The following is a 14,174-nucleotide window of genomic DNA, read 5'->3' as shown; positions in this document are numbered from 1 at the left end:
TCTACTCCCCATCTCCAAACACATTCTCTGTCCCATATTACGTGCAGGAAGCTTTTGCTGTGCATTTCACCTCGGTGTTCGTAGGGCCCTGTGATGGGGTGTACTAGGCTCAGAGACCCCTGCTGGAGTCCTCCTTTTCTTACCACACCTGCCCCAGGAAAAGAGCTGAAGAAGTGAGTCCTCCAAGCTGCTTAGAGAGGCTACCTAGAATGCCTGCAGGGAAAACAGCCAATCAGAGAGAGGCTGTGGTGAGCAGCCAATCAGAATGCAACAGGTCCAGATAAAAGGAGCTGCAGGGCCTGAGTAGAGTCAGTGGGAGTTAGAGAAGCAAAGAGGGTGTGCTACAGAAACAGAAACAGAAACAGAAACAGAAACAGAAACAGAAACAGAAACAGAAACAGAAACAGAAACAGAAACAGAAACAGAAACAGAAACAGAAACAGAAACAGAAACAGAAACAGAAACAGAAACAGAAACAGAAACAGAAACAGAAACAGAAACAGAAACAGAAACAGAAACAGAAACAGAAACAGAAACAGAAACAGAAAACCAGATTGCTGGCAGGGACAGGGGGAGCAAGGAAGTTCTCCTAGCTGGTGGCTGGGACTCAAGCATGCATTCAGCTGAGGAGGCTGGGAGAAGTGGCCTAGAGAACAGCAGCAGCAAATAGTTAAAGGGAAGTAGAATGTGGCCGCTATTTATAGGGTTGGGACCTCAAGCAGTGGGTGGGCCCAGGTCATAGGCAGAGTGGCCTACTCACTGAGGAGGGAGTTGAACCAGGCCCAGAGAGGGGGCTGGAAACCCTGAAAAGTGATCAGTATGTATTGACCTCTAATACCCTGGAAGGGGGGTGAACTGAACTGAAAGAGTGACTCAGCTGAGGCCTGCTACAGCACAAAGAGTCTCTGGGGAGGAAGCAGTGGGGATACTGCTCCATTCCACAGCAGGGACTATTTAGAACTGATCCTGGGGAAGGCTGCAGAGAAAAACCTGACCAATGAGGATACCAGGATAGGTCCTGTTGGACAGCTGACCCTGAAAGGGGTCTGTCCATTTTGTGTCACATGTGGACTGTGTGAGTCAGCCAGAGGGTGAAGTCAGTGAAAACCCACCTGAAAAGAGAGGCTGCTGACAGACAGCCCTGCAAAAGTTAGAGAGAGAGTGTAGGCACACCACACCTGATAGAGGGTGCTCATGAGAGGTGAGTGGACACAGTCACAGGCCCCAATTGAGAGAGACCCTTAGGGATCCCAGTCCCCATTGTGTATGGAACCACCCTGGGCCTGAAGGAAAGCCTTCTGGAAGGCCAGAGCTCAGAGGAGTGGTTTCTATGCAGTGAAGTTTGATCCTCTTCAGAAGTATCAAGCTAAGCTTGGGTCAGAATGCCCTCAGATACCTGAGGCACACCTGTGTGTGCTGCGCCCCCCCCTCCCCCCCCCCCCATCCTGTTCTCCATTGCTGCTCACTGTTGCAGATGAGGAGAAATATATTTTTGCTTCTGCTAGAGAATGTTGCATATCTTTGCTTTGGATTTTTTTTCTTGTATGAAAGAGGCAGAATATGGGGAGAACCTACCTGTAGCACCACTAATAAAGCCTGCAAGAATCAGCATGTATTTCCCAGACTCTCTTGCAGTTTGGAATGACTTGTAACTGACAAAGTATTTGTCTTCCAAATTTCTGAGTTCAATCTGTGCAGTTCAAAAATTCAGCATGTACCAATAACTAGCTTAACAATCTTTGTTTTCCTTTCTGGTGGATCTTGAACACCTGAATATGGAGGATCCTTCAGCTCCTCTGTACAGGATTTCTTTAGCAGTCCAATTTTCATCCCTACAATTTTACCTGCCCATTAGTAATGCATCCCCAGCATGTTTTCCCCAGATAAGAGGAGAAAATCTAGGGCCTGACTTTCAAAGGTTTTAAGTGCCTCTAGATACCATTGACTTCAATGGAAGTTGGGCTGGGTTCAGATGTGAAAAATCTCTTCACCTCAAGTAGTCATTCCAATAGGAGTACTCACTGTAAGGATAGGTGGAACAAATGGGCATTAAAGGAGTTTGCAGACACTTGCCTATCCTTCCAAGTGCTCCAGAGTCTCCTGTATCTCTTAAAGGAAGAACACACATGTAATACTTTGAGCTGAGTGTTTGCCTAAGCTTTCATCTACAGGCAAATTCTGCCCATTCCTTCAAGGATGGAGAGGGAACCTGTTGCAGTGGAAAAAAATGCCAGGGTGTTTTTCTCTCCTGGTATGGATGTAACCTAACTGTCTTCCTTTCTGGTTTAGGCTTTCAAAGTAGAGTCCTGTTCCACCACACAGAAGCCAATGGAATGACTCCTCTATTGACTTCAGTGGCAGTTGAATCAGGCCATAGGCAATTTAGCCACATAATTTCTATCCAAACGAATCATGGTTGTGTGGCTAAATGCCCTAGTCACTTTTGAAAAATTCAGCTTTCTGCATCTCTTTCCAGAGCTTAGCTATTAGCGATTTCCATTTTTCCTTCCTATGGGAACACTGCCAGAAAGTAGCTGGCCCCTGTAGCTGAAGTAGGTCCAGCATCTCTGTGCTAGATCAGATGTTCCCATTTGGGCCAATTAAGGGGGCAGGGCTGCAGCTGGGGCTATAAAGGGTCAGAGCCAATGAGCTAGAGTTGGCTGAGACAGGGCCTGGAAGCTGCAGGAGGCAGGACTGTTATACTTGTAAAAGAAAAGACTAGCAGGATCTTATTCAGGGGGACAAGGCAATATGCTGCATTTATTGTAAATGTAAGCATATTAAAAAGCAGTCACGTTCTCACACACACATTCATACCCAAGAAGTTCTGCAAGCTGGTGTCATATAATTACCAGTCCTTTTATGCATTGCTCGAGAGCCTAGTGGCTAGCTAGGCTGGGCATGAGAAGGGAGACAGGCCTCTGTCAGTCATGAACCTGATGCTCCAAGATGACCATTGCAAACAAGAAGTCTGGAAAGGGTGAGATTTAAACCCAAATCTCCTGAAGATCAGTTTAGTGCCTTAACTGTGAGAGCATCCTTCCTCCCAAGTGAATTACTTGGTTACCAAATTTACTAGTTCATGAACTTGTGATTTTTACAATAAAAAATACAGAGTTTGGGTTAAGCATTTTGAGGGACCAGGTGGCATCTAGAACTACTGGTGTGTGGAGGATAGCATCTCTAGTCCCTCACCATTTGACTACATCCAGTTGGGTCCTACCTCTGAACGAATGGGGGACAATGTTACTTTCCCATCTGGCTGTGAGAGCTTGCTCCCCTCCTTAACTGCCCTGAAGCCCTACAGGAAGGAAAGGGAACACTGATTCAAGACTTGTGTTGCCTGGTGGTGGTGTGCTTTCATGTACTGTGGGCTTCAGATTCTCATGTTCCTTATACGAAGAGATGTAAGGGTGGACATTTCCAAAGCTGGTTTAGGCTACATCTATGCTTATCGCAGTGTGCAGAGTACAGATGGTGCAAACCCGGCTAGTGCTGGTATAAATAGGAGTGTATATGGTCAGACATGGCTTAGTGTGCCCTAGGCACCTGAATCCCCAGGGTACGTACCTTATACACCTTTCTACACACCCGAGCAGTGCCTCCCCCATCTACATTGCTATTTTTAGCAGTGTAGTGTCCCACTGCCTCCCTGCTGCTGGAGCCTTTCCCTATTGCACTGAAAAAGACTTTGGCAGCTTCCCATTGCCAGAGCCTTTCACTGTGGTATGTAGCTTCACTCCGCAGTGACAGGTGTGAATGCAAACTGCCATTCTCTGCGGCATGTAGTTACATGTGGAGGGCCTGTACTTTGCTCTCCGCCGTAAGTGTAGACACAGCTTAAGCAATTTAAATCCACGACTCCCATTAATAAAAACACAAACAAGCACCGCACCTTTTTCTACAAAGCTCTATTTTATTTACAGTAATTACAAAGATTGTCCGTGCAGAATGTCAGTTACTCACTCCCTTCTGTTTCCCATCATTTGAGTATGTGTTTCTTACATCCTGCACAAGAGAAACATCCCTTAAAGTGCAGATCCAATGACACGCTAAAACCAGCAGTATTAGGGCCCTGAAACGCTATCTCTATTAATAGGAAGTGGCTCTCGGGGCAGAAAATCACTCCAGGTTTATATCCTGAGAGGATCAGGGCTGGGAAACATCAGACATATAAAAGTGAATCATGTTTTTAAAGTATAGTTTCAGAAGGGAAAACAATCATTTACAGCATGGCTTCAGCTGCTAAACATCACCACCCATCCAACAAGCGTTAATAAAAGAGGGAGGGCTAACGGTGGTGGGTATGGAAGGCAGACAGTGGCAGAGTCAAGACTTTGTGTTCCAGGGCAGTGTGGGGACTCCCACTCTGAATCAGGGAGGATGAAGTTTATTGCAAATGGTGATGTGTGTGTTTGCTCAGGGGAGAGGAAGTTTCCCAGATCTCTTTCCATAACTGCCTCTCACATGCTCACAAGCTGAGATCTGGAGTAGCTGCCTTTGCTTGAGGGTCCCAGCAGAGGAGGTGGAGGCATGAGGAGAAAGGTGGAAATTTACCGAGGGAAAAGATACAGTCCCAAAACAAATGCAGGGACAGGTGGTGGGCTTGGGCAATAGCAAAACAGCAATTAATACAGAGTAGATGGAAAAGAAACCTCGGAGACAGCCTGGAAAGGAAAAATACCAAAGTAGCGTGATCAGAGCAAGCGTACATGTCAGCATGACTGGCTTTCCTGTGGGGCTACACAGGCCTGAACTTCATCTCTGATAGCCTGTAGGAATACTTGTACCCCTTGCCTGTTTTCCAGTTCACACCATCTGCGTTGCTTTCATGGGCTCCCAGCCAGTACTTCCCGTTTAGATTGGAGAAATGACAATTGTTGTACCACCAGGCTCCCTTGCATCCTACAGCGCAGTTGCCAGAACTGTGGTCGTTATCCTGGTCCCTGGTTGTAAATGGCATGTTGTTGTGGTAGCTGAAGGAATCTCCTGTAGCAAAATAATTTTGCTGATCTGTTCTAAGAGGCGAGTTTCATTCCCCAGTTTTGCACTGGGATGGCACACCTCCAATTTCACTACGCTCCAGAAGTCCTTGGCAGTCATGCATAGAGGCTGCAGTTATGTTTTGAGTTTCTTTGGGAAGGAAGGACAAATTCTGAAAGCATGAGGCAGGGAATTAAAAAAGCCCCAAAAAACTGCAGCCTCTCTCAGTAGTGGAGGGCTGTGCTTGCAAATCACAGAATCCAGATTAACTCTGGATCTCCCAAAGGAGGAAGAACTGGGAACCCCGTTTTCAGTGATTAGAGACGATAACCTAATGTCGTCATGTTTGGATGTGATCAGAAGTGGGATTATATCACCAGGAAAGCTCTGCTGTTCTCAGAACAGGGCATCTGAAGATTCAAATTGTATGTAATTTGTTACTCCATTATGGAGTTTTGTCCCCTGCTAGTGGTTGGTCTTTGTAGACGGGTTTCTGAGTCTACTGTTCTCTCCATGCTTAGAGCTAATCCTTTAACTACAGTACTAGAGCCTCATGCTTTTAGATCCAGAGATCCCTCGTCCTCTGACAATAGATCACCCCAGGGGTCATCACATATGAAGATGATGCATTTTCCCATTGCACTGTGGGGCACTGAGTTTCCAGATGCTGTAATGTAACCTAATTGTGTGATTTAATTGCTTGTTTTTTACCTTAAAAGCTTAAGATATAGGTTGCGGATGGGGAGGAATTGCACTGCTCTGTTGGCCTTGCCTGTTTTCCTCTGCTATAAAAGGTTCAGAAGTTGTCCAGCACCTACCTGCAACTCCATCAACAAAGTCTCCAAGAATCAGCTTGTATTTTTCCGTCTCCCCTGAAATCCTGAATGATCTGTACTTGGCAAACACATGGTTGTTTTCAAAGTCTCTGAGGTCAATACGCAGTTCGTTGTTTCCTGTTAAGGAAATAACGAATGAAGAAAATCTTGCATGGATTGTTATTTTGCACAACCGTAGGGTTCTTTAGTGGGGGACCTCAGAGATTTGAGCCTGGCCAGCAGCTGACCACCCACTGCCCTTATTATAACCACCTCAACCCCCCAGTCTCACCTGCCCATTAACAAAGAACTTCCTCTCTAGCAAAAAGGAGAAGCTTTATCTGCCTCTTCCTCCTCATGATGCAGTGAGCAGAAGGAGACGCTAGCTCCTGTCCTGGCTCCATTGAGTTAGCAGAAGATCATTATTATTTATGGCTTACCCATTGCTATCAATGCACATCGTGCCTTACAGTACAGATCCCAATGGATGCCCTGCCCTGAACAACTTACAATCTAAAGGCAAGGCTGCGGCGCTCCCTTGTGCAGCTGTGCTGTGGGGTCCATTCGCTCTCTAAGCTCCTGGGAATGCACATTGCTCCAAAGGGGGCTGGGAAGGATGCAAGGCCAACGCCCAGCCTCTGCTCTGAACAAGCTGCGCAGAGCCAGCTGCAGTCCCCCTGCATGCTGAGGATCTCAGGAAGAGATTGTGCTCCACTCCCAGGGCATGGCGGTGGGTAAATATTGCAATCTGGGCCCAGTTCATCCCTCTGCCAGTGCAGAGCCTGGTACAGGGAAGAGGGGAGTGCTAGTACACCCCTCCCCAATCCTGGGACTACCTGAGGACAGTTCAGCCCCCAGCTCCAGTCAGGGATGCCCCAAAGATTGCCCAACTTGTAGCTAGCTTCCCGAGACTTTTATGAGCTTTGCAGCAGGACTGTCCAGGGAGCCGGCCCATACACGGCAAACCCTTTCCCAGCCTCGGAACAGGCCCCATCCAAGCCTGGCATGTTGCATATCACCCCCTGCACCAAGAGTTCTTGCAGGGATCGCCGAGCTGGTTCTCTGCCTGGCCTGGAGGATCACCTCCATTGGGTGTATTCTCCCAGGGGGCTGTAGGACTGTTTTGCAGTCTCTTTGCCAGGGTATTTTCTGGCTTCAGTTTCAGAACTACTGCTGTCTCTCACTCAGTTCACGGGGAGAATATAAGGAAAAAATGCATCCGTAATTTAGTTACCGAATGATGTTAACAGGTGGATGTTGTCATTCCCCAGCCAGAATTCTGTCAGCTGGTTCCCAAAACCTCTCTCGTACGAATTCCAGTCACGGAAAAAATCCACTGACCCATCCACCCGTCTCTGGAAAACCTGCAGGGGAAAAGAGCAGGGCTCAGGTTGGAGGAGAGCACAGTGGCTTGGATCCTTAACTGAGAATAAGCACATCACTCATTGTTCAAATCCATTTGTTTCCCATGAAGAAATACACAGTTCTCTTGGGCTAACAGCCAGTATGGTGTGTTTTATCATAAGCCAGAATTGTGAGCCTCCCCACGCACAGGGATGGAAGCTGACCATATGATACTATCACCCTCTACACCAGAACTTTTAGAAGGAGGTAATGTAATTAAAAGTCTGACCGAAAGTAGCATCCACAGTAATTTCAAGAGGAAAAAATCTTTGTTAATCTGGAGGGGTGGGTGGGAGAATCCCTTAGGGGAACATGGTGTTTTTTCTCAAAAAATGTTATAAAACTTTAAAATGCAAAATTAACATTCCACTTAAATATTCAAAAACGTGGAACTGCTCAGTTACCGTTAAAGTCAACAGTTACCGTGTTCCACTTCTGTGCTCCCTCATCACACTTCGTAGGTAAGGCAGAGATATTTTGGTGTCTGATCATTTCGAAAAGGATTTGAAAACATCTTAACCCCATTAAATGCACTCTACTGTCCAAGTTAGACTGTCGATTCCAGGCTCACAGTGATGGCCTCTGTAAAAATACGTATTCTTTAGCCAGCACAGAATGTGACTCCTGGCCTGCTGAGAGACTCCGCTCCATGGGAGCGTGTTATCATCCCGCTCAGTGATCTGTACTGGCTATTCATTCTTTTATGGGTGCAATTAGCGGCACTGGCCCAGATTCTCAAATATTCAGGCTCCTAATTTCCTCTGATGTGAGGATCGGGGCCACTGGTTTAAATTGTAAGGCCCAGACAGTTTTAATCTGAGTGGGAGTTGGGTAAACACAGGAGAGTTTTAGACACTGGTCCCAATTTGAATTGTGTTTTTGTGCATCCTGAACTGTAGATATTGGAATCTAACTTTTACATTGAAAACAAATTAGATTAATATTCCACGGCATACATGTTTATATAGTTATTTGCTTGCCCAAGGTATTTTATTTTTATCAACTCATCCGATAAGGGCGTCAATCCCAATTTAGAACAGGAGTAGTCGCCTGATCAGCTGAAGGATGCTTGGATGTGTTCTTACTCTTGATTTGTACTCACAGTCCATCCTCCACCCTCCGTCTCCATGTCACACAGCACGGTCAGAGCGTTGCACTCACGGGGGTAGATGGTGTACCAGCCGCTCAGGATGTGCCCTTTGCCCAGCAGCTCTCTGCAGTTCTTTGCTCCTGGGCAGGATAAGAATGTGGAATTGGAAGGTGTGAACACTTGAAGGGCTTTCCTTGAGCAAAAGGATTTTTACGTGGATGTGAGGAAATGGATCAGATGAGCTCTCATTAGAAAATTACGGCATCTGATCTTCGTTTGCAGTTCTCGCTTGATTTCAACTGAGCTGTGGGTTTTCAGCCCCTGTGAAAATCAGGCCCAAACTGAACTCTATAATCCTTCCATTGCATCCCTGTTACACATGTGCACCAAACTACTCTGGTGGTAGGTGCATTAGAAATACAAGAGTTGACTTGGATTGCCTTAAGAAGCTGCGAAGTGAGGGCTATGCTACTGGAACATGAGATGAGCTAACAGGCTAATAAGAATATGACACTCACCTTTTTTGCACAGTACATTGTTCAGCTCCGTCTCTCCTGTGTATTAAAAGGAATACAATGAAAACGACTGGAAACCAGAAAACTTTTTGTTAACTAGCAACAGGGAAATACTAGCCAAGGGGTGTTATAGCATGAGGTTATCCTGCATCTGACAGTCAATGTCGTAGTTTGATCTTCAGAGTTGTATCTTAAGTTTGCTGCTTGGAAACTTTATATTTTAAAACATTGCAGTGGTGCTTCTTGAGGTCCATATTGTAGCTGAACCTAACGTGGTGGTGGTGGGGTATAAGAGTGCATAAAATAACCCCTGTGTGGTCTCCTCCGATCTTGGGTACCTGGTGCAGCAGCTGTGCACTTAGTATTTCCTGCCCCATGCAGAAGAGGGGAATGGACCAAATCTTGATTATACTCCCCGAGTTCACTGGAGAATGGACCTGAACCCGCACCAGGGATGGAGGAAGATCAATCTTAACCCAGTAAAGGGGTGGCACAATTTACATCCCATCTGGAGCAATCCTTTTCCCTGGGTTGCTCTTGGAATGGTAAATCTATGCTGCACCCCGTGCTGAGGCTGGAAGCAAAGACTTGTTTTAGCCCTGAATGATTCTCATTTTGCATCTTTCTTCTGCCTTGGCGAACACATTCTCACTCCCCAAACAATTTGCTTTCAAAAGAGAACAAACCAACTATGGATACAAGGAAGGAAATGCTCAAATGAACTGAAATCTCAATGAAGCAGCATGGATTGAGGGTGTTCTAAGGATTCACCCAAGTGGGGAAGAGCAAAAGTTATCTTGAGGGTCAAGTATCTAAAACCAATAATGTCTGGAACTTCTCTAGTGTCTCCCATCTGACAATGTTCAAGTGCTTTACCAAGATTAGTTTATTATGCCTCACAAACATATCTAGTAGGACACTAATGCCATGGATCATCTCACCTGCACTCTGTCCACTAACCCATGTCCCCCAGGACTTCAAATAGCTGCCATTTAAAAATAAAAGCAAAAAACCTGCCTGTCCTTGTGCTTCCTGTGATGCACCTCCCCCAGTACGAGGAATGGTGAGAGCACTACCATAGAGCAGCTGTGCAAGAGTTTTTGGCACCATGTCTTCTGACTCCACTCAGAGCCAGTCTAGACAGTGACTTGTGTACATAGTGCTCCTACTGGTGGATCCAGTAGAAAGTTTTAAAGGCCTTGTATACACTGTACTTTTTTCTTAAGGCCTTGTTATTTGGACTCAGGGTCCTCATTGTACCCCAAACTTTAGTAGATGGGTGAGTTCTCACTGAGCAGATCTTGTTTGTCCTTTGAAGAGGGTTAGGGACAGCTGATTGCAGCATCATTTCCCTTACACTAGAACCTGCCTGCAGAGAGCTCCTTAGTGAGGTAGGGGATCAAGGGCTGAGGTAGAGAGATCAAGACATTTGAGCCTATATTCTCTCCATTGTGCACTAGCAGAAAGTGAATGCGGCCTGAGGTGGCATAAAGTGCTCCATACCATCTGTGGGGTTTAGCTGTGCCCGGGTTGTAAATTACATACATCCCTTTTGTGTCGTATTCCTAGACAGCTGGGATTTTAGTTATATTCCAGGTTACTCTGAAATGGGCCGCATATAACCTATGGGCAATTATGGCAGATGTTGCATCATCTGGACAGCCACATCTTTAGGTGATTCAAGACGGTTTCGCCATTCAGGAAAAATATCACTCAGGGACATAGAGAAAATTGTGTACAAAGAATTTGTTATATTTCCATGTTACTCTAGTTTAAAAATTAATCTTAAATAGTTCTCTTGGTATAGAGGAGAGGGCAGAGGTTCTTACCTATAGTCCCAGGGGATCCAGGCCCTCCTTTTTCTCCTAAAGAAAGAAAACAGCCTGAAATCCTTGTTTGATGCATCAGCCACACTTTGCTTATTGTGCTCACCTTGGTGCTAATCCTGTTCTGGTGCTTGGAAAACCCAGTCCCTCCAAGTCCATTTACTACTCCATAGGGGAAAAATAATGCTGCTAATTCCAGAACAGGATAGTTCTGGCAAAAAGGATATAGCAGCTCAGAATTTGCTCAATAAGGAATTCACCCCTCTGCAGAAGGCCAGCAGAAGGCTTAGGCATGGTTTAAGGCCACTAAGTAAAGCTGAAGCAGGATGTAAGTGTTGTATAGACACGTCACTGTCCACCTACACAGGGGTGAATTTCACCTGGAGGGCATGATCCACTCCCAGTAAATTCTACCATAAGAATCCCATTTATTTCAGTGACAACTGGACTGGCCCTAAATCATCCGTATGTTGTGCCTATGTTCTTATACACTGCCAGAATGGTCTATCTAGTCCAGTGTCCTGTCTCTCTGACAATAGTCAGTATGAGATGCTCCAGTGAGAGAACCCATTCTCACCTCCTACTCAATGGTTGTAATTAGGCCTCAAGTACCTGGTTTTTATCCACCTACCCCATTGTTATCTATACCCTTGGATATGTATATGTTGCCTACTATATATGTTACCTATTTGCTGTATCATTTCTACCAACTGCATCTGAGGAAGTGGGCTGAAGCTCATGAAAGCTTACGCCTGCTGAAATTAAATTTGTTAGTCTTTAAAGTGCTACAGAACTCTCGTCGTTTTTACCTACGGATGTGAGGATTGTCTATCATTTACAGTCTTTAAGTCAAGACTGAATATCTTTTCTCAAAGATATGGTATATCATTCTCAAAGATATGCTCAACCAGAAGTTCTCTGCCTGTGTTCTACAGGAGGTCAGACTCGAGGTCATAGGGCTTTAAAATATATGAATTTATTTTAAAAAATCTCTGTTATTTAAATGATAAGCAGAATGAAGAGCGTTCTCTGCTTTTTAGTGCTTTACCTTTTGCCCCTACTGGTCCAGCTTTCCCAGGGTTCCCTGGAGCTCCCCTTTCTCCTACAAACACAGAACATGGAAGAAATATTTCCTTGCATTTATAAACCTCTAAATGCACAAAAGGAACCAGATTTCCAAATCACTCATTTACAATCAGCTGTGTCTATAAGGCATGTGGAAAAAGGTACCTATAGCTAGAGACACAATATCTAATTTCCTTTCATTTTGCCTTGACCTGACCCTGCTATCACTGTTCAAGCTAATCTCCCATTGAGTTCAAGCAGAATTCATAACGAGTAAGAGCTGTTAGGACTGCAAGATTTGGTCCTATGTGTTTTATTCCATGTACATGTATCTTATTGATATACTGTGGGTGGTTTGGATAGTGATTCTCAACCTTTTCCATACCAGGTGCTCAGGTCACCCTTCCCATCTAGCTGGGATGACTTTCCATTTAGCAATATGGGAAGGGTCGGGAGGTTGTGACCTTCCCCAGCTTCAGAACCCCTGGCTCAGATGTTCTGATTGTCCATTTCCAAAGATGCATTACCATAGGTGCTAGGGGGGCCCCCGCCTTGAAGTGGTTTCTGTCATATCCAGGTATTACAGTTTGGTTCAATGGCTGTCAGCACCCCTCACTATACAAATTGTTCCAGCCCCTTTGTGCATTGCTACCAGTTTGCAACCCAGAAGCCTGTGACTGAGTGAGTGACTCACTTGTTTTCTAGTCTCAATAAAAGCTGTAGTTGGAACTGTGCCCCAACACCTGGAACTCATGAAGTGTCAAACGGGCACAGTGCTGTCAGGAGGAGATTGGTTGAGGATAGCTTGCACTGATTCTCACTCGGGGTCAGAGACGTACCTTTCATTCCTACAGCTCCAGGTTCTCCTTTGGGCCCTGGTGGTCCTGCAGTCCCAGGACAACCTTGGAGAACGGCAAGTTTATCCGAGCCGCTGAGTCCCATTATTTTCACCTCTGGGGAAAGAAAGAAATGGATGACATTTGTAAGGAGGACCTCAGGGTCTGAAATATTCTGCAAATTCCAGCTGTCAATGACCACCTCGGATCAGTGCCCACAAGGCTTTATGGATCTTTCTCATGGACCCATAGACTTTAAGGTCAGAAGGGACCAGTATGATCATCTCAGCTGACCTTCTGCACAACGCAGGCCACAGAACCTCACCCACCCACTCCTGTAATAGACCCCTAACCTATGACTGAGCAGTCCTCTCGCCTTTAGGAATTCGATGGATCTTTAAAGATGTCACGGAAAGCAATAATAGAGGAATGACTTTATAAGGATTCAGACCTACCACCAGGAGAACTAACCTTAGACATTCCAATACTTAGCTGAAAGGGACTGACAGGTCCTTAGGTGGGCAAAATTCACAATTTTCCTTTCACAGAACTCACACCATGTTTTTCACTCTTTCCTTTTCTGTCATTTCACAGCCCCGCCCCCCATTTCCATTCCCAACAAATTTGTCTAACGAGAAATCAATGAATGGGTTACTTTTCCCTGGCAAAAAACCACATTTTTTTTTATACAAAGTGATTTTCACTCAAGCATTAGCCCATTTTGTAGAGTCCAACAGACTGACTCATTAATGATGTAGACACTATTTTTAACATCCTTTTAACAGGGTAAAATTCAGTTTGAAAAGGAAGCATTCAAAAAAATCAAAAGACTGATATTACAACTGATCGCGTTAGAGTGAGAGTTTTTTTCTTACATCTCTGCTAATAACTGGCAATTCGCAAATTACAAGATAGTCCAAAAGGGCCAGTAGGGAAGCTATAAGTGCATCTTTGAGATCTCCATTTTCCTCTACGAAGTGTTATTTCTGACACAATAAAAATGTGCTATTCACTGCTATCTCCAATGAGCTCATAATACTTCTACAAGAGGAGTAGAAAGGAGCATGTTGTTTTTAGGGTAACCGGTTAGTCTGTCACTCACCTGGGCATGTGTCCTGAACCTCACAAAGTGCTGCTGCTAGACAGAGTAAAGAGATGAGGATTTGCTGCATGGTTCTCCCCATGACTGGTGCTGGTCCTGGCAACGGGAGCCCCATTTGTCTGCACCGCATACTTGTCTCTGCTTCGGCATTTGAGTGCTACTGTATATATTGGGCTTTAAATAGCCAAAGAGAATGCAAGGTTCATTCGCACCTCCTAATTCTTAGCTCTGCCCACGCCCTCGTCACATGCTGTTTCCTATGGGGTTGCACTGTGGAAAATTAAACAGAGGCAATGTCCCCAGAGGGCCAACAGAATGCGCTTTAGAAATCAATTTTCTTATGCAACCTGGCTGGGTTTCCGACACGGGAGCGTTTCAGTGAGTCTACCTTTAGTTCAGAGTTTCCCAAGGCAGTTTGTCTCTCCCCAGGATTGATGTGATGTGTCTGCACTTGTTGGACTGGTTTTTAACAAGACATCATGAACGTCAGCCCCCAACTGCCAGTTTTGTACAATTCACACTGGCCGTGTCTCCTGCG

General features: G+C 45.4%; 1 protein-coding gene across 1 annotated transcript; it reads right to left on the bottom strand.

Annotated features, from left to right (window-relative positions):
• Nucleotides 1–4,554: 4,554 nt before the first annotated feature.
• LOC137161936 (ficolin-2-like) lies at nt 4,555–13,767 on the bottom strand. Its single transcript, XM_067561427.1, is given in 8 exon segments — nt 4,555–4,989; nt 5,802–5,936; nt 7,033–7,162; nt 8,305–8,429; nt 10,981–11,019; nt 11,679–11,735; nt 12,538–12,651; nt 13,637–13,767. Coding segments are annotated over 8 exon segments (978 nt in total). The 5' UTR covers nt 13,767; the 3' UTR covers nt 4,555–4,741.
• Nucleotides 13,768–14,174: the final 407 nt, after the last annotated feature.

This window comes from Emydura macquarii, unplaced genomic scaffold (genome assembly GCF_026122565.2).
Source record: "Emydura macquarii macquarii isolate MOO-44397 ecotype Brisbane River unplaced genomic scaffold, CSIRO-AGI_Emac_v2 contig_2417, whole genome shotgun sequence".
Lineage (NCBI taxonomy): Eukaryota > Metazoa > Chordata > Testudines > Chelidae > Emydura > Emydura macquarii.
This window is presented reverse-complemented; position numbering and strand designations above follow the sequence as displayed.